This window comes from Pleuronectes platessa, chromosome 2 (genome assembly GCF_947347685.1).
Source record: "Pleuronectes platessa chromosome 2, fPlePla1.1, whole genome shotgun sequence".
In the NCBI taxonomy this organism is placed as follows: Eukaryota; Metazoa; Chordata; class Actinopteri; order Pleuronectiformes; family Pleuronectidae; genus Pleuronectes; species Pleuronectes platessa.
Window position 1 is genome coordinate 19,095,249 of NC_070627.1, and position 24,859 is coordinate 19,120,107.

Below are 24,859 nucleotides of genomic sequence, written 5' to 3' on the forward strand. Positions count from 1 at the left end.
ATCTGCCTTGAATTTCAAAGGGCTAAACTATGAATGCACTAATGGCATTTTAAGCCAATTAATTAAATAAAATGACTCAAACATGCATATGTTCACTTTTTGCGGTCAATGGCATTAACAGACTTACTTTATTAGCCTGAGCAATATCAAGACTGAATTCCTTCTAACAGTACAGACATACCTGATCCTTCAACCAATACACACAACCAGCTGATGGGAGAGAGAAATATGAGTTTAGACTAAAAGCTCTAGTTACCATTTCTTCAAGTGGCCATACTTGCCACTTTTGATTGTCCAAAAAATTATAAACACAAATATAAGAATCACTTTATCCATTTCCAACATACAGGGACACACTTGTAACAGAGAAGGAGATTTTGTTGCCATGCTTGTACAGGTGTGGTAGCTAATTGGCAGAAAGAGGTAAACATGGCTGGTACTGGATGCAGCACTGAATCCGGCAGTCCAAGCAGCCCCCGCACACACTGACCGTCCGACCATGCTCCCTCCAACAGATCGGAGAGCTGCAGTCAAAGTGGATGAAGCTGCAGTCGAGACGCATATGCTGTGATATAACTCTCCTTCATGGTTAAACCCTTCAATGACGATTACAAATTGAAAAGTGGTGTATTGCTAAATATTTGATTCCCAAGTTCCTACCTTTGAGAAACGTGTAGATGTAATGAAAGGCAACACATTTAACTTCTGACATTTATATTCCTACATGCTTTCCTATTCAATTTTGCTAAAACCTACGAGGTGCTCAAAGGTAGGAGCTGGGGATTGACTTGTGGTGTGTGTGTGCGGGGGCCTGAGGCAGTCGTTTCCTCTCCTCTACTCGTCATCCTTGTCTTTGGCCCCGTGTTTCAGGATGCGGGTGAACTCTGCGTAGTTGAAGTTGCCCTTCTTGTCGATCGGGGCTTCGCGGAACAGCTCGTCCACCTCTTCATCTGTGAAGCGGTCACCCATGGTGGTCAGCAGCTCTCTCAGATGGTCTTCATGGATCACACCTAGCGGAAGGCAAATAACCTCGGTGAAGTTGACAAAACACTGACATTGCCGTCATCTGTGCATATAACATTTTAGGTTATATTCTCACCAGATCCCTCCTCATCGAAGCAGGCGAAGGCGTTGCGGATGACGTCCTCGGGGTCGGTTCCATTGAGCCTCTCTCCAAACATGGTGAGGAACATGGTGAAGTTGATTGGTCCTGGTGCTTCGCTCATCATCCCCTCCAGGTATTCATCAGAGGGGTTCTTACCTGAGGACGAGCAACACGGTTACAGCGACCTACGTTTGGTTGGGACTATGCAATACATTCTCTACGCTGTCATTGTGCATCGTTCCTTTCAAATTCAAATTTGAGGCAGCAGACCCTACATTTCCCACAACACCTAGGTTCTTTTGCAGTCTCCCCACCATAGAACAAGATGGATGACATGACAGTTCCAAAATGTGAAGCCAAAGCATCCCGATAGCCACCTGGTGGGTGAATGCAGTATAGATCTTCTACCCCACCTCCTCCATGTGGGTAGATGGGAAATGGACAAACAGTCATGAACTGTGGTAAAGTACATGAGAAATAGGTTTAACTCAAAGATGGTTTCTTCATTTTAGCTGCTTCTTATCACATCTGTGTTTGTTCAAGTGTTAATTTTTTACAGTACGTTTGATTTTAATCATTTATTTTATTTATTAAAACGGCTTGAAAGGTCATGATTGACAGGTGAGACTGACTTGTGATTGGTCAAGCATGTGTATTGGCAGAACCTTGATACTGTAACTTCATCCTCTGATCTCTACTGCACAAGCTTTGGTTCCACATGCACAATATGGTGGCGCTTGTATCCTGAGTAATTTGGCTTCATTTCTGGATAGTGGGTGGAAATGGAGATGCATAGTCCATCTTTATATACGGTCTATACTTAGCTCCCCTTATATAAATGCCTATGTCTTTCAAACACTCCCTTCCAGTTTGTAAAGCAGGCTCTGTCATGAATTTGTGGTATCCACTCTCTGATGACATCATTAGAGGATACCTCAGCAGCTCTTGGTGGAGCTACAGAAATCATGCAGCTGCTCACAGGTGGAGTTGTTCTCCTCATGATGAGTAAACTAAAGTGTAAGTGTAAAATTGGTGGTTTGCGCCTTTAAAAAACAGCAGTGCTTCTCTGCTTTGAACCTCAGGTCATCTCTTGTAGCAATAAAAACTCATCCTGAGCACAAAGCTGTTTACCCAGAGAGGCCAGCATGTCGTGCAGATCCTCCTTGTCAATGAACCCGTCTCTGTTCTGGTCGATCATGTTGAACGCCTCCTTGAACTCCTGGATCTGAGACTGGTCGAACATGGCGAACACGTTTGAGGTGGCCCTCTGGGGGCGCTTCTTGGTGGTCTTTCCCTTGGCGCGCTTGCTCGACATGGTGGCTGCTGGATCTGGGCCTGTGCACATTTAAGAGACATGATTCAGAGGTTAGATAACACTGTGCTTAGGCTGTGTTGCCAATGGTAGCATGATTTTCCGCATCCATTTGAGAAGGGGAGCTTAATTTTATGTATATTTTTGCATTACACTGTCTAAAAGCTGGAGCACCATATCCATGACGCCCTTTTATCTTCTCTCTTGTATCTGCCAGAACCAGGAGAAGCTTCCTCGCTTCCTCTCGAGACAGAGTCACATGCTCCCTGAACGTCGGGTATAGTGATTGTGTGAAAACGACATGTCTCCATGGTGCACACTGCAGCTAACTTCGGCTCCTTCCACAATTAGACCTGTCATTCACATCTGCAAGGTATTGTCATTCGTGTGTGTGCATGTGTGTGTGACTCTTTGATTGTGTTATACCCAGTGGGGAATAGCAGACAGGGGACAGGTTGGACAGACAGGAGGGAGGGTGGGGGTGAATGTGTCTGATGAATCCCACAGAGCTGTGACATCATGCCATGAGCAGCACCGAGGTGATGGGAATATACTGTATGAGCTACCAGCTCACAATTACATAATTTCTCAGATAATTTATCATCTGGATTTAGGCAGTAGGTGTTTATTGTATTTTTGTTAGACTTACAATGAGACTTCAGTGGGAGGGGGTTAGAGTGGGGTCTGTCGAGATGAGACATACATTTTATTTATTAATTAGCAACTAAACTGTGATGATATGAGCAGGTAAGTATGGCTGCTTCCCGTACATTTGAAGACCTTTCAATATTAACATTTGGAAATATAATTCTTCTTTATTTAAATCTGTCAATAAGCAAACGTTTGTGTGCTGCTGTTTCCTGTATGGTTCACAAAGGCGTCACGGCAGATTTGCCTATCTTGCCTTCCTACTTTCCTCGTGTGATGTCTGTGCAAATGAAGCAACAGTCTAATTTTTATTGTCAATGCAAAGCAGTTTGACCAGGGTTGGGTCCAGAGTTCTAAAATACATTATAGTAATTCTAACACTCTATCAAGAGTACTTTAAATCCCCCAAACATGGATAGGTTTGTTTGGGTTTTCAACAGCCAATTCTCTCCTTCCTTTCTCTCACTATGCACACATGCTGCAGGAGTCTTTCATTTCATTCTACTACTGTTTGGCTGCTGCTCTTTCTCTATGTGCCAGACATAAGGAAAAACATGGAAGGTGTTTGCTGCTGGCTCGCAACCTCTCCCATTCTCCACATCACAGTCACTGAGGAGGCTGGAAAAACAAACAGCCTCTACAGCTCATATTTAAGGTTTCAGGAACAGAGGATTTCCTCCAGTCTGTTCAAATGAACTGGCTCCAGTGTAAACATTTCGAGAGACTGGATTTTAGTTATCTCTACTATGAATTCTTGTTAAGCTCCGGGGATGCAGCACTGCTCTGTCTCCTGGGACCTGTGGGCGTTTTAACGTTTCATCAGATGTTCTGTTGCAAGCAATCTATACGTTAGAATTCTGAAAGATTCTAAGACCAGAGTGATTAATTCACAACTGACATTTTCAAGGTGCAAAAAAAACAAATCCAACTATTTTTGATCCCAGCAAAGTAATCATCTGGCTCACATGCCTCAGCTTGGCTCATTCTAACAACTCTATTTGTTCCCTGGCCACCACAGTTCCCCTGTCCCCTTCTTATCCCCCTGATGACAGAGCTTCTCTGTTTCTCTGTCCTGCAAACACACACACGCACACACACACTGGTGTCACCCAACAGTCAGAATGTTATCACTCATGCTGGTCATGTAGATCATCACCACTGTGGTGATGACTGAGAAGGCTGACGGGTCAGGAATTCCAAAAACAAACAGAGTGAAGTGCAAGGTAAGCTCTCGCTGTCTATAAAAAGACATCAGATGAGTGTGTGTAAAAGTGTGTGTTAGTGTGTTTTCTGTGTGCATGCATGTGTGTTAAAGAGAATGTGCAGTGATACAGCTGCATTCAGGAATTCCTCTGTCTTATGTGTCATAGTGATGAGATGGAGGTAAACAACTAAGCGTAGAGAGTCGATCTTAGGTGCACATGCGCCACAGGTCTCTCTTCGCCTTCTTCAACAGATGAATAAAGGTCTGTTGTATCTTATCTGGTTCTGTTCATCAAAGCTGCACTTCAGAGGCTCCCTGTAATTCTGTCCTCTCCTTCATCCTAAGCACTGACAGCTGAGCATTGTACTCCTGGACTCACAGAAATCTCACTCTCAGACTCCATAAAAGCCATCAAACATACACATTTGAAATCTAGTCATACAACCCAGTGGTTCAAAAAAGCTGCTGTCTTTCTCACCTTGGCTTCAGGTACAAGTATTTGGGAGTCCTTCTAACTCCTTTTGTCTGGGACGCACACAGCAGAGGAAGGGAAGCAGCCAGTCCTACTGAAAAGTTTGTTTAAAGAATCAGACTCCTGGTGGGCTACTCCCCTTTCCAACCCAGCCAATGGAGAGGCCGGCCGGTCCCAAACAAAGACAACCCAGGCCAGGCCATTTCTCCATACAAGGGAAAAGAATGCACAGGCTGCAGGCTGCTACTGCCACAGACGGGGCCCGGGATGTTTGGGAAAAGGCAGAAATGACAGGAACTACGATAAGGCTGCCTTATTTAGAGAAAAGGGCCTAAACATTTAGAGGAACGCTCTGTACGGCTGGAGTGTGGAAACATGGGGGAGAGAGTTGTGAGCAGATGCAGAGCAGTTTTGAAAGGCAGCTGCAAGACTATGGCTTTCCTTAAATAGGCAGTCTGGCTGTGCCTGAGGCCTGAATGTGCAGGGAACACCTTAATTTATGTCATGGAGGCAACATCTGGTTTGTGGTGGCCCAGAGTTATACCATTAAACACAATGGGGTAAACCTTCTAGACATTAATAAAAAGTGTTTCCTGTTTGGGCAGCTTACTTTGACAAAGCTTTGTTTTCACGTTCATAATATGTATTCCATGTCCTTAATTGAGCAGTGCAGAATGTATGTTGTTGGAGGAGTGTACCGCTCTTGGGTTGGTTAGCGTTAATTGTAGATAATACATTTCATTTGAACAATCCTTTCCATTTTTGAGCTTGTCCATTATTAGTAAGTGTCTGTATTTAATAGTAAAATTAATATTTAGGATTTTCTTTTTGATGTGTGTTGATGGTGATAAGATATTGCGATACATATGCCTTCTACATACTTAATAAACTGGCTCTAAACTCGTATTCTTTATATTTAGTGTTTCCAGCAATAAAAAAAAACATTTTTCACTTTAAAACAATGCATTATCTTTTTTCATTTGTTCATATTCTGCATATTCATATTGCAGTTAATAATCAGAGCATTAAAAGGTGACTTTCTTTGACTGGGATTAAATAATAGAAAGACAGAAGATGAATGAAAGAATTCCACCAACAGAGACATGAACGGCTCTTCGTGCAGGTGCAGTGATGCCCCCCACTGGACGAATCCAAGTATTGTTTCTGAAACACTGAAAACCCCCTCAATAAATGATGATGATGAGGACAAAAATAATAATGTTGGCGGCCTATGAAATTATTAACACATACAGGCACACCCACATATTCCATTGTCCTTTAGAATATAAAAAAACGTAATAAGCAAGTAGAAATAGATGGATTTAGGCATCCAGGAGCAAACAAAACAGTCAAACAGTCAAACCCAAGGGCAAAAGAATAATAAAAGGTGACAATGAGTAAATAATAAGTAGACTGCAGTGAGACGAAGGTCTACAGCCACTAGAACTGCTACAAAGGTGTCACTAAAAACAAAGTATGTGCTAATGGAGATATTGACAATACACATTTTTTAGTATCAGGTGATTGAAAGACTCAAGTAACCCTAGGCCAAGTATTGAGGCCAAATATAAACACAGATTTAAAGATAATAAACTGAAGCTCATCAAAAATTGATTTTAACCATCACTCAGTAGGAACAGAGACTTCCATTATCGGGATTTTGTGCTTGTTTTTCGTTGGTATAATAAACTTAAGGTTAAACATTACTAGTCAGTTTCAGGGGATTTGTCACTGATTCGTCTATAGTTCAACTGCGAGGCTCTTCCCTCACATACAGTCCTATTAAGTTAACTAAATCCACATTGCCAGTAACTTATAACAAGTTCATGATTTTAATGAATCGCAAAATATCATAAGCTCATTGCGTAGCTGAAGAGTCTTACAGAGAAAAATAAAAACGTGAAGAACTATAGCGTATTTTGGTAATTTTGCTTACGTAATAAAGCTGGAGGCGGGGCCTACTTGCTTTTCCCGTTCGCTCATTGGGTGCCGCAGTGATCGACCGGTGTGGTGCGCAGGCGCAGTGGATCTGGAAGCGTTCGGGATGGCTGTTGTTTTGTCCATCTGACGAGCTGCCCGGAAGGTAAACGGCTCTCATCACTAACACAAGAGGAACAAACTCTCTGACACGTCCAGCACACCTCCAGCCCAGTGAGTAGTCCGGGTCAGTGTGGTTGTAAACATGTCAAACATTCGGTTTCACTTGCTGTAACTTAAAACGTCGCTTTCTGACCCATCGAAGAGAGCTTACAACACTTCGCTGTCAACTCAAGCTACTTTGCTGATGACGTGTAAATGTACTTCGAGTGTTTTCCCCTCTGTCTCTTAAATGCAGGGCTGTTAATGGTTTTTTATTGTTAGAAGTAAGATAGTTGATAGTTTTGGTCACTGACGCCAGACTGTGACGCACGGTCTTTAATATGGGACCCATACGTGTTCAAACTGTTGCGGAAGTTACGTTGAGTTGGTGGTAAACAGTCACCTGAGTGTGTTTTATACGTATCCACACACTGGATACTATGGCATTTAATTAATTTCCTAAACTAGCCCCCCCCCCCGAATCTGTCTGATCATACAATCGGAAGTTATAGATTCTGATATTATAGACTTTTTATTTTAACGGTGATAAACAGGAGATGACACACACTACAGTCTAGCTTTAGAGGGAGGTAACCTGTCTGCTTGGACACAGAGGTCAGTCAGAGCCGAGACATCTCTTTCCACATCCTTGACACAGCACACACTTGGCTCAGTGTGTGACCAGTGACTTATGACGGATGAACCACTGTCGTCTCGTGATGAAACTTGACAGAAAATAATTCATCAAGAACTTAAATTCTTGATCACACACTAAAGGCTTTAATCAAGCAAATGTCCAGATAGACTTCCTATTCGATGCTCAGAATTAATTTAAACTGAATGTTTTTTTTAGTTCAGGGTGTGAAGACGTCACCCTGGACTTTCAGCACTTTTTAGTTTTCTTTTGTAGCCCTAGTGTTATCGACATCAGGTTGAATTCCTCGATGAGAAGTGAAATTGAAGGCTGTGAATATTTGAATTATGCTAATTTAAACTGTTGTGATACAGAGAGAAATATCAACTACAGATCCTATTTTTTGAGCCATGTACCCCAGTATTAACCGCCACACTTTTCCCTCCTGTCATCCATCTACAACACGTCAATTTCACAACCATTGTCTCCTCTTAGCTTTTGTTCTTTCTGCTTTTGAAATAGTGCTGACTTGGCACTTTCAGTGATGTATTTCTTTCAATCGTATACAATTAGAAAAGATGGAACAGACACAGAAAAGGTCCATGTGGGTTATACATTGAGTTCTTCAGCCGTTGAATAAGTTACAGGACAGACCCGAATGGTGTTTTCTTTTTACTACATAACAGGGCTGACTAGCTACATCAACTCTAATGTTAGACATCATTTTTCCTATCAGACCTACCTTTTTATCATGTCCTCCCCGTCCGGCAGCACAGGCAGCGCCATCCGTCAAAATTAGCGAGTGAAATGCTTGACTTCCTCCCAGGGCCTGTGAAGGATTTTTTTCTCTCCCGGTGTTGACAGAGCGTGACCGCCAGAGAGTCCCCTCATCCCTGATGGCCCAGAGAGCTGTGGTCAAGCCCAGAAAGAGTGTGGTCCATCGGTCTGTGTGTGAGTGGATTCTCATGCCAAGTGTGTTTGAATAGACCGTCCAGGCCTTTCAGAAACTGCTGGTCTGGCTGTCATGTGCAGCGCAAAGTGAGGAAGTATGAATTCAGTGTGACAGCGGGGTTTGTGTGAGTGTGTATAGCTTGTGACTGTCAACTTGTGTGAATAAGAGGAAGCATTGGTGTGTGACTGAATATACTAGGCCTCTCTCGTGGTTTGTTATATTTTGCATCCGAGCTGAGGACACAGAGGACTGAAGTGCTGTCATTTCTAATAACCACTGATCTGATTTAGCCAGACTTATGTATCTATGACTTGGCTTGCTGGTTTTGTTTAGCCAGAGCGAACTAAATTGAGCTTTTCAGCCTCTGAAAAAAGTGGAAGAGTGCCCGTGGGTCGTGGGGTAAAGTAGCCTGAGCTCTGAGAGGCAGCCAAGGATTGTGGGGAATGGAGCTGACAAGTTCCTGTGGTGGAAATGGAGGTAAAGTTCCTTGACACCGTTCCCGAGTTCCTGTGGCGGGAAAAAACGTTATATTGGTGGCGTATGGCAGAGAGGAGGTCAAGGGAACACAGCCGGTTTGGGAAGGGACATCTGCATCCTTCTCTGTGGGTAAGGCATGACACCATGTGTCCATTGTGTAGGTGTGTGCAACGTGATACATCCCAGTTCAGTGTTTTATGAGCTTTGTAGCAGGTTATCATTTCACGCCTTTCTGTTTGTTGGTTGGTCTGTTTGTGAGCAAGATTACGTAAAAACTACTGGGCGGATTGCTTTGAGACTTTTTGGAAGGATGCGATATTGGTCAGGAAGGAACCCATCACATTTTGGAGTGGATGTGGGATTTCTTTTTCACTTTCTTTTCAACCTTTTTTTTTATTTCTCAGAGAATAATTCATGGATCTTGATGAAAAATCCAGCAAGTTTAGGGGACAGATGTTTATGAGTGTGTTTATTTGTTGATCCAAATACAAATCTGCATCTAGTGAAATTTAAATGTGGTTTCATAAGGGGACTGTTGAGCCTTGCCTAAGGTTTGCACTCTCTGACAACTATTCAAGTTAAAGCTTAAAAGTGCAAAAATTCCAGTAAGAGTTACATCCAGTTTAGACATTTGTTTTAGCAGAATCAAATTACTCACCTCAGAACTTTTGAAATATAAGGTATTTCGAGTTCGCAGGCTGTGATGGTATCTGCTTTAAATAAGCGCTGTACAGATAAAACAGGCCCTCGTGAGGCCACCTGAGGTAACATACTGCTCTTAAGCCTCAGAGGAGCTCATCTGATGGTCTATCCGTGTTGATGCAGGTACAAACTAGGACATGTGATGTTTTTCTCCACCTTTGGCCAAGTTTCTCTTCTTGACTCGCTGAGACATGTTCTGTCCTGTTGTAGAGAAACTATTGCCTAATGGACAGACTTTATTGACCATTCTTTTTAAATTTTAACCACCTTTTGAACGATTGCATCATAAACTCTTTACTGTGTGGACATTTATGGCCGAATGAGTCACATTTTGAACGTATGATGTTACTCCACTTAGTGAATCCTTTCACATAATCATCATGACTGATTCAGAACAATGACTTCAGTAGTTCCTTTTGTCTGTGACAAACATCTAGATAAGTGCTTTATTAGATCTCATCTCCCAGCTGCTGACCTTTAGACCATTATTCATGATCAGGAATCAAGATCTGATTCCAAAGGTCAGGATTGTTTAGTCAAAACATTAGAAGTTCCTCGATACAGTCACTACCAGTATTCAGAGGAAACGTCTGTGGTTCTTTGACCTTAAAATCTGAAATCGCCTCTTTTCTTTAAGTTGAAACTGAAACTGAAAAATGTTTAATGTTTGCCGTGTTAAGCATTTTCAAGTGTACTTCATGTTTTTTATTGAATGACCACTGTGATGTGTTCTATTCACTATAAATGGAGGATATTGATGTTGATTGTTGCTGACATTGTAAGCAGAGTGTAGGAACAAGCACCATCTACACAAAGTACTGAATGTAAAGACTTTTTCTTTCTGTTTCATGCCACTGGACCTCACTAGTCTCACTTCTTGTTTTTCTTGTTTTGCTTACAGTCCCAGACCATGAATATTGTGGGCCAGTTAGCAGAGACGGTGTTTGTGACGGTGAAGGAGCTGTACCGTGGCCTGAACCCTGCCACGCTCACCGGAGGGATTGATGTCATCGTGGTCCGGCAGCCCGATGGATCGTTCCAGTGTTCCCCCTTCCACGTCCGGTTTGGCAAGCTCGGAGTTCTGCGCTCGAAGGAGAAAATCTTAAGTTTTTTTTTATTCTGTGAACTCAGATCTTCATTTTCTGCTGCTTCGTGGTCTGTTTGCTTTTATGTCATTATGTTCATCATTTTGTTTTTAGGTGGACATTGAAATAAATGGAGAATGTGTTGACCTGCACATGAAGCTGGGAGACAATGGAGAAGCTTTTTTTGTGGAACAAAATGGAAATATGGAGGTAAGACAGCCAACATTAATTGGCATTAGTTCAAACTCTGTACATTTTTTTTACCTTATTTTACATTTTAACATTTGATAATTTTCTTTTGGTCCCCCTCAGGCCGAGGTCCCAGCGCATCTCTGCACCTCTCCAATTCCAACTGAGGTCCCTGAGGAGACAGAGGAGGCACCCGAGGGATCCTCCTTTGCCGGGTCTGGTGCTCGTAGGAAGAAACGCCGCCGCAAACGCATGCGCTCCGATACTCACCTGAGAGAAGAGAACTCGTCATCCGATGAGAGAGAACGAGAGAAGGAGTGGGAGAGAGAAAGTGATCAGGGTGGACCGGAGAGTCCTGGTCAAGAGGATCTCGCCTCACCGTTACAACTCAGGTCAGTAGTTGGGTTTTTATGTTGAATCATATCATATGTTTTGTGTCTTATCTTCTTAACATCTACTGTCACTACCAGTAATCACTGACACTTTATGGCTGAAGTCGCCACATAGAACTCCTTTCATCATATATCCTGTATGTCTGCGTTCTCTTCATCAAATCTTGTGACTAAAGAGATTCTGCTGGGAATTGTCACCAGTAATTTGTGAGCATATCATATGGCTACAATGTCTTTTTTTGCCAATATATCTGATCTATTTGCTGAAGTTAAACTCTTTTTACAGAACACAATGTAGGAAAACATACTAAGGGTCATTTAGTGATGGTGTTATCATATAGTTTGTCCAGTAGAGTCCACTCTGACGCATTTGTTTACAGTGCGCATAGTAGAGTAGACATCACAGCCTAACGGACGGTTGTACCGAGTCAAGCTAACTAGTTTGTGAAAGACAAGTTAATAAACATATACACGAAGAATATTGGCCGATTTATATCAACATCGGAATTCTTTACTGCCAAAAATCTGTATCGTCTCCAAAACTCCAGTATCTGGGGCTGTAATTGTCCCCCTTTCATTTATCCACAAATTCACATAGCAATGATGTATGCAAAGCTGAATACTATAATTAGATTTTATTATATATACTATTTTGGTAAAGGTGTTATATAATGACAATAATATATCAAAATTCTGTCATTATTTAATTCTCTGTGAAGACAGCTACACAATGTGATGTTGCTTCTCCTCAACATATTCAATATTCAAACCTCAAAATCCTCTTGTGTTTGTGTAAAGTAAATCAGTGTACTACTCGCTGTCTGAAGAGCTAAGTGAAGAGTTGAGTCCCACGCACACCAGAGACACTCGCCCGCACTCGGACGGAGAACAGTCGCCCTTGGAAAGGTGAGGAAGATTAGTTTTTACAATAAATTAGTGAATAGACTTGTTTGTGTTTAGCAGTTTCACTGGCAGCTTGAAATCAGTGCTCACTGATTTATGCGGTGTCTCTTCCGTTCTTAAAATGTTTTCTGTATTTCCTTCTCATTAGCAGCAACGTGTTTTACAGTCGGCCGTCTTCTCCTAAGAGCGACTCAGAGCTTTTTCTTAAACCCAAAGATTCCCCTGGACCTCAGATGCAGTGGAACTGGGGAGGTTTTCCCATGGTACGCCAGTTACACACACAGACACACACACACACACACGCACGCACACACACACACACAGTTGATGCTTTCATGTCCTGTCTGCGCTGTGATGAATACTGTAGATATAAGACACTCATATTTCTCTCTTTGCTCCCCCCCTCACAGCTGTGTGAGTCAGAGAGGACACCAGTGGACTTACAGCCTATCTCCCATTCTGGGAGTTCTCATTTCTGCACAATTGAGAGACAGGACTCCTTCGATATGGGCTTGGAGCCTGTGATCAGCTGTGGGAGAGTGGGCAGCGTAACAGTGGTCAGACCACAACCCAGGACTCAGTCCCTCGACCTCAGCCATGCCATGCACAGCACTCCTTTATCCATCGAGACAAACTCTCACAGTGACCACTCCACCTCTAAGTCTTCATCATCAGGGAAGACAGATGTGGACTCAAGTCAAACACTTGAAACCACATCAGGAGAAGAAGGGAACAGAGACTCATCTCTTTATTCTGCTACTCTGAATAATGGTACTGACTCCCTTGATAGCAAAGAAAGCACAGTCGCTATTGAGCACGTTAGCACTTTGACTGAAACAGCTGGTACAGTTATGGCGGCCGTAGAAACAAGTGAAAGTAGTACAGCGTCATCACATCTACAACAGCCGGGAGCCTCCTCTGAACAAAGTGAACGGGGTTCAACCAGTAGTGCCCCTGTCAGTGAGGGGGACAGTGGGATAGATCCCTGTGCCGATGGAGGGGAAGAGGTCAACGGACCGGGAGTGTTGCAGGCGTCAAACGGAGACACTCTGTCCAACAGCACTGCACCAAAAGATGAAGCTGGACACGTGAAGGACGACTCGACTGCTGCAGAGGGGTCAGCAAACTCATCTGAGATGTCTTCCAAAGTGGAGCAAGAGGGCAAGAAGAGAGGTTGTTGCTTTCTCATTCAGGAAACATTTCAAGTCTCATTTTAGACTAAAGAAATATCCTAATGTCACTTTTGTTCACTAATTGTTTTCGTGTGTCATTCGGTTACAGGTAAACGGAATCACCATCTAGAACCATCAGATATTTACTTGGATGATTTGACCTCACTGGACCCAGATGTGGCTGCACTCTATTTCCCAAAGAGGTGAGGAGTCACATATGAATATTCCTCCCATATTACACTCATCTTGTGGTGGCTGTGCCTCAGGGGTTGAACCAGTCATCTTCTAACTGGAAGGTTGGCAGTTCGATCTCTGTCTTCCTCATTCCGAAATGCCAATGTGTCCTTGAGCAGGATACTAAACTCCAAATTGTCACTTCTCATAGAAAAAAGTGCTGCACATAGATGCGCTGTGTGAATATGTGTGTGTGTGTGTGTGTGTGTGTGTGTGTGTGTGTTTGTGTAAAACTGTACTGTAAATCATTTTGAGTGGTCATAAAGACTAGAAAAGCAAATAAATCAATACAGACTATTTAGACCATTTACCATCTTTAGTGATCTTTGAAATCATATTGTGCAAATGATAAAAACTTAAATGTGTATGGTTTTTTCAACGATCATAGACAGATTAATTGAAAGACACTAAAAGACATTTAGTAATTTCCACAGTGTCCACAGTGAATGGTTTCCATTGAAACGGCGATAGTGCTGTGGTTTCTGTAAAATGTTCCCTCATTGAAATGATATCACTGTGTGTCGTCCCTGCAGTGAAGCAGAGGGAGCGTCTCAGCAAGGGGCGGAGCAGGGCTCACTCTCAGGGAGTCAATCCCCTCACTCAGTGGGCAGCGGGGCCATAGACAGCGGCACAGAGTACCTGTCAGACTCCACCTCCTACAACATGGACATCAGCATGTCCCTCTGCGGACGAGAGGGCGGCACCAGCCAGATCACCAAAGGTAAATGTTTTTTTACTGTGTTTGTGCTGCTACATGAGGAAATTAGTTAAATCAGTCAAAATGATGCTTTTTCTCTTACTCCAGAAAAGTTTATGGAGCACATTGTGACCTACCAGGATTTTGCTAACAATCCAGGAATCATTGAGGATCCAAGTCTCGTCATCTGCATCAACTCCAAGTGAGAAATAATAAAATGAAATGAAATTAGGTAATGAAGTGACTCAAATTGTCAACAAGCTAATGTGTATGATTGTTCATGAGCTGTTTTCATCTTCCACAGCTATTATAACTGGGCAGTCGCTGCCCCAATGGTCTTGTCAATGACAACTTTCCAGAAAAACCTTCCCAAGGTATTTTATTGTTTCTCAATCCGACCCCATTAACATACTTATTAAGTTCTGTGACTATAATCAATGTTTTCATCAAGTTCTATTTTATTGTTCTACATGATATAATTACAGACAGCAAGATCTTAGTTAGATGATGACTGATGCGAGGATTCATTTAATGGTCGCTCTCTTTGTGGATGTGTGTCTTACAGACTTCGATAGAGCGGTTGGTGAAAGACAAGATGCCCAAGAAGTCTGGACGCTGGTGGTTTTCCTGGAGGAGAAGAGACATCGACAAAAACCAAGTAAGATACTTAAGAGCTCCTGTTAATGGTTATTCATTGGAATATGATGGTGGAACTGCACAGAAAGAAATGATACATGTCAGGACCTAAATAATAACTATACACAATAACCACAAAACAGAAAGTTAAACAGGGTGTTTTTTTTGAGGAGTTGATTTGTTAGCTCGGGTTGGTTTATAGAAGAAATAGGAGCATACAGATGGAAGAAATGAACAGATTAGATCATAAGCTACTTTTCACTTCTTAGTCTGTTTGTAAACAAAAAACACTATTGCCACTTTGGTTATTAGGTAGTAATGTTGCTGACAATATATTTTATGTGTTTTACAGCTGAACAACTCTAAGGAGGCACAAGAGGAGCAGCTGGTCAGTGTTCCTTCCACAGTGAAGTAAGGCACCTCACAAAAGCAATGATCAAACACAAGTTATCAAATCCTGTATGATCTGTTTCAGCCGGTCCTGCACGTGTACAGATGCTCGACAGATTGCCTATGTTTGAGCTTCGATATTCAGTCTGGTGGCTGGACAGACTCAAATGAAAAAATAAAACTGGACTCCAGTACATTTAGTCTTAACCTGTATTTTGTGTATTTGAATGCTAATAAACTCCTGTGGTTGTAGCTCCTAGACAGATGTACAAAAACATGAACTAAGAATAAGGTAAAGCTACAAGCAGTAACAAAAGAGGATTGTATGTCTAGACATTATCTGTAGTGTTATAGTCCTCATCAATTTACCGTTGTCCTGAATTTAGAGCTATGAAGGGACAGTGTCACATCTCCTGATTTCTTTATATTGTAAGGATCCTGTTTTGACAAAGACAATAACGGAAGCAACAGTAAAGAAAAACCCAAACCAGCTCAAGCAAACGTTTCAAAGATTTTACAAACTCTGCTCACGGCTTGTTGTTGAAATTATGTAGCTATATTTTTTAAAGAGGTCTCCTTTTAAGATTAATTATCTATGCATCTGAAGAACCTCCTCGCACCACAATACTAAAACTAATTAATTGGGGGGAAATTGAGAGAAATTATTCAATGGTTTTGTTTTTAATCGAGAAAGATATTTCTGAATCAATTCAAAGCAGCATCCTGTAGTTCAAATTTGGGCCTCCAGGGTACGCCAAAGCTTCATCCATAAAAGGATGTTGCTCTATGAATATTCTCAAAAACAACTGTCATTACTGTTGATGATCATAAACTACAAGTATCTACATCAACATGTGACAAACTAAAAGCTTAAAATATTTCGTACAGAAAATATATAATTTTATTTTCATGTAGAATAACTTACTTTGTCAGTATTTCTGTCAGGATTATTAATAATGAACAATGATTTAAAAAGAATCATAACTTATATTGAATCATATGTGTTGTTTCCCTAGAGCCACACTGGATGACATCGAGAGTGATGAGGTTGCGGGGCTCGGACGGAAAGCAACGCTTGTTTCCAGCCAATCAACAGAAACCCTTATTGCGACTCAGTGTATCAGCCAGATGTACCGCAAATCTCTCCGCCTGACCTCTAAACAGATAGTAAAAGATGCTTTCAACTACACACTCATTCTACTGTCAAATATACATTCAGTGGTTTACGAATGTATTTATGGTTTTGTGCACTTTTCTGCTGTCTCACCCAGGAACACTTAAACCTGCGTGAGGGAGCCAACAAGGTGGTGTTCAGTGTGACTACACAATACCAAGGCACCTGTCGCTGTGAGGCTGCCATCTACCTGTGGAACTGGGACGACCGGGTCATCATATCGGACATAGACGGCACCATCACCAAGTAAAACAATCGTGATTGCATACAAGAAGTCCGACAGACAATTAAAAAATAAATGACTTCCTATGAAAGATGCACTGTCACCGTGTTATGAGTAGTCTTGACTTCCTGTTTCTTGCAGGTCTGATGCTCTCGGTCATATTCTACCTCAGTTTGGAAAAGACTGGACGCACAAAGGCATCGCCAAACTCTACCACAAAATACACCAGTAAGGGAAAATAAAGTTGTCTTCATTTAGTTTCCTGTTCTATTGTTCCTTTGTTACTGTTTTTTTTAAACACATTTTTCCCTCACATGACTCACACCATAACAAGTAAAAACAGATGGGAGACACCTCCTGCTGGTGATTTCATTCTGATGTCATTCTAGATGCAGCTGATTTGTCTAATGTGCATCACCCTTTTGGCCTGTTTTCCTTATTTTCATGCGTCTTGTGTTGAGCTCTTAAAATGAGCGCAGCTGCTCAGTTAATTGAAAAAATACACAATTCCATTTGGGGTGCTAATATTTTCTCACACATATCTGAAGAAAAGAGATACGCCACATGCGTGAGGTTGAAAGTGATGAAAGTATTTACCGGACTAATGCTCCACATCAGCTACACCCACAAGAACTGGAAAACATGTTTTGTTCATTTTGTGAAACTAAAATGCAGATGTGGTTGTTTGTTTCCTTGCAGAAACGGTTATAAAATCCTGTATTGTTCAGCGAGGGCTATAGGTATGGCTGCCATCACAAAGGAGTACCTGCAGTGGGTCAATGACAGAGGCACTGTGCTTCCTAAAGGCCCTGTACTGCTGGCTCCCAGCAGCCTCTTTTCAGCTCTGCACAGGTAAATAATGCATACCACTAATATGCATTCCAGATGTTGTGCTAAGTGTTCTGATTCACATTAATATATGGGATGTAGAGTTTTACTTCTGTTTCATTAAATATCTCATGAAATCACCAATGTACAGAATAGTTGGCACTGCTCATTACCTCTCTGGGGAGCTCCTCTGAGACGAAGATGTACAGATTGTGCTCGGTGAATACACTGTGAAATAAATAAATGTGTTCAAGGAGGAAAAACATTTGAATGATTCACTGTCCCTCTAAACCTGTGCAGAGAGGTGATTGAGAAGAAACCAGAGGTGTTTAAAGTGGCTTGTCTCAGTGACATCAAGGACCTGTTCAACCAGCAGAAACGGCCATTCTACGCCGCCTTCGGCAACAGGACCAACGTAAGTAAAATGAAAACCTGAAATATCACATATCTTTTTTTATTTGTAAAGTCCCCTTGAGTAAATGCATCTTATGATTTGGCACTATACAAATACAACTATCATAGCCTAAATATTGAGTATTTAGGCTATGATACTTGACATTTATTAGCTCAGGTGCTTTGCTTTTCTTGAGCATGATTAAGCTGTTTCTACACACTGACTGGAGCCCATTGGTGGTTAAGTCAACATGACGTGGAAAGCCACACGCACCCGTCTATATAAGGTCTCACAGCTGACTCTGTCAGAGCAACAACTTCCACATGAAGTGGACGGAGTTTTCTGCGTAGCTCAGACACAGCGTTGTGTAGAGACACAGACCTGGTGAGTTCCCAAGATGCACAGAGACCCCCATGATAAAACCGGTGGCAGTACTCATAAAGCCTCCTTTCTGCCCCATTTAGCACCTTTTCACTCTCCTCACTGTCGCACACAGCCAGTGGGATTACAGTGATAATTTGCTGTTCTGAAATAGCCTGTGCTTCTCCGCTGTAACACCGGGGCTGCATTTTCATTTAAAACTGTTTAATGCACATCATCTAATTGAGCTAATAAGTTGTTGGTCCATTTAGGTTTTGTGGTTCTTTTACTCGCTTCAATTACTTTTTGCTGGTTGGTGGTAGATTTACACATGAAGCAACACTGCTACTTATAGTCTACAGACTGGCTCCATAAATTGTAGTCTCACAGACATAGTTTCTTAGGTGGATTAATGTGTCTGTCACTGAGGCCACTATATAGCTCTAATTGGTACAGTGCCGAGGTAATTCTTTTTTTATTTTTTCATCTTAGCTCATAGAAAATGTGCAAAAAGTAAAGAGGTCTGAACATTCTCTGAATGCACTGTATGTTGCTGCCCTCTCTTTTGCAGGATGCTTATGCCTATAAGCAGGTTGGAGTGCCTGACACCAGGATATTTACTGTCAACCCAAAAGGAGAGCTCATCCAGGAAAAGACCAAAGGCAACAAGTCCTCGTAAGTGTGCAACACAATGTGGGTATAGAGGGATAATATTAGAAATGAATGGGATGACTTCAATACATTCATATTCAAACATAATACAGGTTTTCCGCATTTAAATTTAATCTACTTTCTAAGTAAAAGTTCCGATCATTCAGTCTGTTTATTATAATAGTGTGTGTGCATTTTGCAGGTACTGTCACCTCAGTGAATTGGTGGAACATTTCTTCCCTGTGCTCTCTGCTGAGGGCAGCCTGTCTTCTGGCTTTGACTATCCTGAGTACAGCAGTTTCTCCTATTGGAAGGAGCCTCTGCCAGAATTGGACCTGGATGCACTACTGTAGAAACACGCCCACATCTAACAAAACACACACACACACACACACACGCATCACCACTCTTGCTCAGTTCTCTCATTTTCCAGAAAGGTATTTCAATAGATCGTCCCCAGCCTGCCTGAATGTTGCCTTTGATAGACCTGCCAACTGTGGAGCCTCTATTATGAGCCACTGGATAAACTGGGACAAAAAGGGGCACCGGTTCTTTGTTACACTGCACTCAAATGCAGATTAAGTCGTAAAATGCATGGATTCTGCATTTGTACAATAAAACAAACCATCCTGCGTTCATCTCAGTGCCCTTATAACGACTATAGCTGTTTACACACTGACCTAAATGGAAAAATATGGCTTTAGACTGTTTCACTGACTGCTATTGTGTGTAGCACTATCAAAGCCTTTCCTAAATGTTAATTCAAGCAGAATTTTTGTTTTATAACCTCAACACTGTCATTCATACATTTGACATGGACCAAAATATTTTTGTACGGAAATAGAGAAATCAGACTAGAACATTTTAATCGATGCATAAATTCCTGCGAACAGACCTTGAAATGAAATGCTTATACTCACTATAATATAAATCACCATAATGTGACTTACTGAAACAGACCCACCCACACGTAGCTGCAAGACCAACTGTCCCTTTATTCCATGGACATTGTTTCGATTTTGTTTGTGTATTCATGACAACAGAGAATGTCTTTGTGTTTTAGTGTTGTAAGGAGGAAGAGGAGGAGGAGGAGTTTTTATAGCTGCATGTACCAGGCAACCAAATATGGTGTGTGTGTGTATTTAAAATAATCTGATTTATTCTTTATTCTTCTTCTTTTAGTCTTGTTTGTCTACAATTAGTATGAGATACAGTAGATGGAATTCGTCCTGATCAGTGTTTAACATCATTAGTTTAGTCTTAAAGTAGCAGTAGCCTCAGGAGTGAAGACCATTTAAGAGCACTAAGGACTGAGTCAGACCTCAATATGGAGTTAGAGCTGCTTGTAAAGTGCAATAGATTTATTTTCGATTTCGAACACAAGGACTGTTATAACAAAGCTGATCGTTGTCAAGTAACACAATGCACATTTCAACTCTTCCTACGAGCTTCGGCACCACCATGTTTAGAAATGTTTGTGCACTACATGAGGCGAGGTGGGTCAGCCTGACAATGACTTTTACTCCAGATGTGTAAACACACCGAGGGAGTGGTGGGGTTTAAATTAGTGATTTATCCTGGCACTGTGCCTTCATACTACCACAACAATGTTTTATTTATTATCTTTGCATATCTTTCATCATCAAACTGTGTGGGGATGCATTAGAGACGAATGATGTTATTTTAAAACCAATTTAAAGAAATATAAATTAAATGAAAACACAAACAACGCCTGCTGTCTTTATTGTCCAGTTAAAATGTGAAATGAGGGATAATGTTAATATTTACATTCAATACGCATTTTCATTGATACTGCATATATTCAATTAACTAGTGCTTCAAATTTTTTGCATATATGATAAAACTTTTTTTTTATTTTAAAGTTATTTATAGGCCATGACATTCACTCCTTAGTCTATATTGCTTATAAATACCTTTATTCAAAACAAATGTAAAAAAGAGAGGAAAAAAACTGAGACAAGGGAAGCGAAGAGAAAAACAGTAGAGAGGACTTTGTTTTGCAATATATTGTTCGGTAAAATATTATGTAAAAAAAAAAAGGAGCTTACATCTTTGTGAATATCGATTTATGTAAGTTGATTTTAAAATTAGTTGATTTTTAGTTAAATAGTATTGTTGTTTTATCCTTTGGTGAGGTAATTTGTAATTTTTTATTTAGTTGTGAAATAATAATATTTATTATTACTATTATTATACTAGATGGTGGAGCAGAGTAAGCAAAGGTCTCGTTAACTCCCATAAATGAAGTCAGGCAGTAATGAGGAGTTAAAGTTGCCTGAAGCTCCATCGGGACTGACTGAGGTCCTGCTGATAAAGACGTTGATGATTTGAATGCGCACGCCTGCGTCAGTGCGTTTTATTGACTCATCAGACCAGGAAGAGTTGACACGAGACAGTGCTGTTGTTTCAGGTAAGTCTTTGAAACGCTTTGATGTGTTATTCTTTTCTTTTCATGACGGACAATCTATATTTAGACTTTCGTAAACAATTACGCACCCGCGACGTGCGTTAAGTACTGCGCACGTGTTTACGAATAATAAATTAAACGTCTGGTTTTTACACGGAATCAAAAGCAACACGTTAGGTTGAAATAAGATTTGTGTCCTAAAGCAGCAGAGTCAGACTGGCAAAGTAAATATGGCTGATTTAACAGAGATCTCAGTCGCCTTGAGGTCATGTTGGAAAACCAGGAAAACGAAACTCAACCAATAAGTAAACAGATGCAGAAATATGTTTGACCTATAGAGGCTCTTTGCCTGTCATAGCCATTCGAGACATTTTCCTTCAACGTAGGTTCATCATGCAAAATAGAATATACGTGAATGCGACCTTGTTCTGGCCTGGAAACCCACATTTTGAAATATGTATTTGAGTGCTACGTTCCATGCACGCAAATCCAGTACCGTTTCCTCATGTTGTGCTTTGTGACGCTTGCTGTTGGTGTTTCCTGGTGGAAATGATGCCCATCAGTTACTAAGTCGATAAGTTACCACTGAAGACAAAAGGTTAAGTCCATTGTATTGATTTGTGTTTAAGGCTGTTAAAATAAAGGAAATTAATAAATAAATAAAGACTGGAACTATGAGCATTTTTTGTCTCTGATCATGTCCTGAGTGGACTTATAAATATATATATGTGAAGTCACGCAGTAATGAGTGTAAATATATATATATGTATTTTATTTTTTAGTACCATTTAGTTCATATGTCTTACTTCTTTTCCTCCAGTACCTGGCCCCCATGTCTGTGAGTGAGACTGAAGCAACCCCTCCTAACATGAATCATTTAGAAGCTTTGGAGCTGGAGCTCACCTGCCCCATCTGCTTGCAGCTCTTCTGTGTGCCAGTTTCTCTTCCCTGTGGTCACGTCTACTGCTTTGCCTGCCTCCAGACCATGGGAGAAGGAGTTGACAAACACAGCTGCCCTGAATGCCAGTCAGCCTATCAGGGAACCACATCCCTCGTGAAAAGCTTCAAAATGCGCAGCATGGTGGAGACCTACAAAGCCACTGCTGTGAAAATTGGCTCCACTCCAAACCCTTCTAACGTCGGCCAGGTAGCAGTCAGGAGTCAGGATACCTCAGATACAGACAAATCAAACACAAAATACCACCAGGACTCCACGACAGCCGGGGGGAGCCATGATGGCAAGGGGCATGATGGCTTTCAAATCAGGTCGGGTTCCACAGGGTGTCCTCTTCCTGTGGACCAAGAACAAAGCAGTGAAAAAGCCAAAATGGAAATGGATGAACCTAAATTCAGACTGGCAACTCAGGTCACAGAGTTGAACCTGAAGTTGGAGATGGCAGAGGGTGTTTTGAAGAAACAGAAGGAATGGGAGTTAGAAGTAGCCACTGCTAATGCTCACCTGAGGGAGAGAACATCCAAACTGTTAGAGAAGATCAAGGATTTGTCCCAGGGCTATGTTGCAGAGGTGACGCAGATCATTGAGGAGGAGCTGGGTCCAGGTGAGGCCACGATAGTTGGTCGAGTCAGTCAAGCCTCTGAGCTGGCCAAGCATCTGAGGCGGGCAATGCTCAGAGCTGAGTCCCTGTTGACTGAAGGAGATGAGGCTGCATTCAATGACGAGCTCCAAATCCTACAACCGCACATTGTGGAATTAATGGCCAAACCAGTGGATGAAGAGGAAGACTGTGTGCCGACCAAAGTCAGCCCTGCACGAGTCTGTCCCAAGCTGGAAAACATGAACGCTGAGCTGCGGGAAAGACTCGGAGAGATTCAGCGCTCTCTTCGCAGCAGCCTCAACCCTTCAGAGGTGACATTTGACCAGGAAACGGCCCATCCCAACCTCGTTCTCTCAGAGGACTTGAAGACGGTAACTTTCAGCGCTACAAAACAGCCCTACCCCTCCTCCCCTCAGAGGTTCAACAGCTTCTATCAGGTCCTCAGCTCTCAGCGTTTCTCTGAAGGTGACCACAGCTGGGAGGTGGAGCTTGAAGGCTCCCCATGGATCATCGGTGTGTGCTACACTGGGAAGCTGGCACGCACCGGGCTGCTGTCTGCCCTGGAAAGCAGCCGGAGCTCCTGGTGTCTGATGTGGTTCAACAACCGGCTGACGGCCTTTGAGCAGGGTCACGATGTGCCGCTGAAGAGGACGTCCGTGTCAAGCAAGCTGGAGATCAAGCTGAGCTTCAAGACCCATACGCTGAGCTTCTACAACATCAGCGCCATCAGCGGGAAGACTCATGTGTACACGTTTAAGGCCAACCTGACTGAGCCTGTAAACCTGGCATACAGGATGATGTCAGGGCACCCAAAAGCACGTGTCACTGTTTACTCTTAATACATTTGTATTACCTATGTTGTTTACTTCTTAGCAAATGTTCTGCATTGAAGAACAATGTAATAATATTTAAAATTCTAAACTGAAACTTGAATTGTATAATGACAGAATGATTGATACTTAAGAACTCTTTCCTCGTTCCTCAGATAACTTTCAAATAATTTATAAATTCTGATGGAACCCCTACTTGTTAGGTTGGTTTTGTTTTGTGTGATAATGAAATACAGTGCTTCACATGATTTGTCGAGAAATTTAATCATTTTGCTAATGCACTCCTAGTGTAATGGCAGGAAGACTGAAATATATTGTGTTTTCTGTCAGACAAATAAATTAACGAAAAGATTTATAAGAACATTTTACGTTTTTATAATATATTATCATGTTTCTATTATTACATCCTTGGGAGATGATACTCTAAAAATATGCATTTTACATTTCTTAATTTGAACTAATCTAAACAAACTGAAGTAGATCCAACATCTGTCTTTTTTTAATGCTTTTAAAAATTTACTCAAACATTTCATTGCTAACAAACAGATGAACACAAATAGAAATGTATGGTCCCACAACAATGGATACATGAAAACAAATAAAAGTATACTTTAAGTTAAAGTGGGAATTTCACCGTCACGGCTCAGCATCAAAGGATTAATGGCGTGTAATCAAACCTAGACGCCATGGTCACACCGTGTGACGAAAAATCGATCTTTGAGTTAGTTTGTATCTCCATCTTGTTGTGATGACACTCATCTCAATTTGAAGTTGATCTGATGTAAGCCCTGGTACAAGTACCTCAAAGTAAAAATGTGGAATACGGCCAAAATGGCCACTAAATGCAAAATAGCAGGCTTCCTGTTGCGTTTTTCCGATTGCATCCAAGACTTTTTTGTTTGTCTGGTTATGATAACACCGTTGAGCCATTTTGCGACACCCATTGAAAATTCCTCCAGAATACGTACATTTTCACCACTTTCTAACTTTCTGCAAATTTTGGTAAGAATTTGAGCAATTCAGCCAATTCACTTGCCTGATAAATAATAATAAAAATCCTTACAATTTCAATAGGGCCTCACTGTCTGTCAGTGGCTGTCAGTGCTCGGGCCCTAGCAAATGAGGAGAAATA

The 24,859-nt window shown here is 41.6% G+C and overlaps 3 protein-coding genes across 6 annotated transcripts in view; 2 read left to right on the forward strand and 1 right to left on the reverse strand.

Annotated features, from left to right (window-relative positions):
- Nucleotides 1-24,088, forward strand: part of trim107 (tripartite motif containing 107) — a 68,478-nt gene extending 44,390 nt beyond the window's left edge. Inside the window, exons 2-3 of one of the 2 annotated variants that reach the window (XM_053435032.1) lie at nt 21,285-21,344; nt 22,162-24,088. In XM_053435032.1, coding sequence (XP_053291007.1) covers nt 22,174-23,736 — 1,563 coding nt within the window. In that variant the 5' untranslated portion in view covers nt 21,285-21,344; nt 22,162-22,173 and the 3' untranslated portion in view covers nt 23,737-24,088. Of the gene's footprint in view, nt 1-21,204; nt 21,345-22,161 lie in introns of those variants that run through there. The other variant, XM_053435024.1, reaches the window with a different exon arrangement.
- myl9b (myosin, light chain 9b, regulatory) lies at nt 92-4,902 on the reverse strand. The gene is made up of 4 exons (XM_053435060.1): nt 4,748-4,902; nt 2,237-2,440; nt 1,100-1,261; nt 92-1,010 (listed from the first exon to the last, which is right to left on the reverse strand). The coding sequence occupies exons 2-4, from the start codon at nt 2,418-2,420 to the stop codon at nt 835-837; spliced, it is 522 nt and encodes a 173-aa protein (XP_053291035.1). The 5' UTR covers nt 2,421-2,440; nt 4,748-4,902; the 3' UTR covers nt 92-834.
- On the forward strand, nt 6,769-20,642 carry LOC128451195 (phosphatidate phosphatase LPIN2). Of its 3 annotated transcripts, XM_053434999.1 has the most exons (21): nt 6,769-6,892; nt 8,319-9,012; nt 10,487-10,687; nt 10,785-10,880; nt 10,983-11,251; nt 12,050-12,157; nt 12,306-12,417; nt 12,565-13,327; nt 13,436-13,529; nt 14,094-14,281; nt 14,366-14,459; nt 14,562-14,631; nt 14,823-14,915; nt 15,246-15,304; nt 16,300-16,450; nt 16,555-16,703; nt 16,822-16,908; nt 17,380-17,532; nt 17,809-17,923; nt 18,834-18,937; nt 19,116-20,642. In XM_053434999.1, exons 2-21 carry the CDS (start codon nt 8,878-8,880, stop codon nt 19,264-19,266), a joined length of 3,192 nt encoding a protein of 1,063 aa, XP_053290974.1. In that variant the 5' UTR covers nt 6,769-6,892; nt 8,319-8,877; the 3' UTR covers nt 19,267-20,642. The 3 variants fall into 3 exon arrangements, 2 of the variants coding, with proteins under 2 accessions (XP_053290974.1, XP_053290961.1); XR_008340084.1 differs by lacking the exons at nt 6,769-6,892; nt 8,319-9,012; nt 10,487-10,687; nt 19,116-20,642 and adding an exon at nt 18,080-18,286 and having other exon boundaries at nt 10,790-10,880; nt 12,303-12,417; XM_053434986.1 differs by lacking the exons at nt 6,769-6,892; nt 8,319-9,012; nt 10,487-10,687 and having other exon boundaries at nt 10,790-10,880; nt 12,303-12,417.
- Nucleotides 24,089-24,859: the final 771 nt, after the last annotated feature.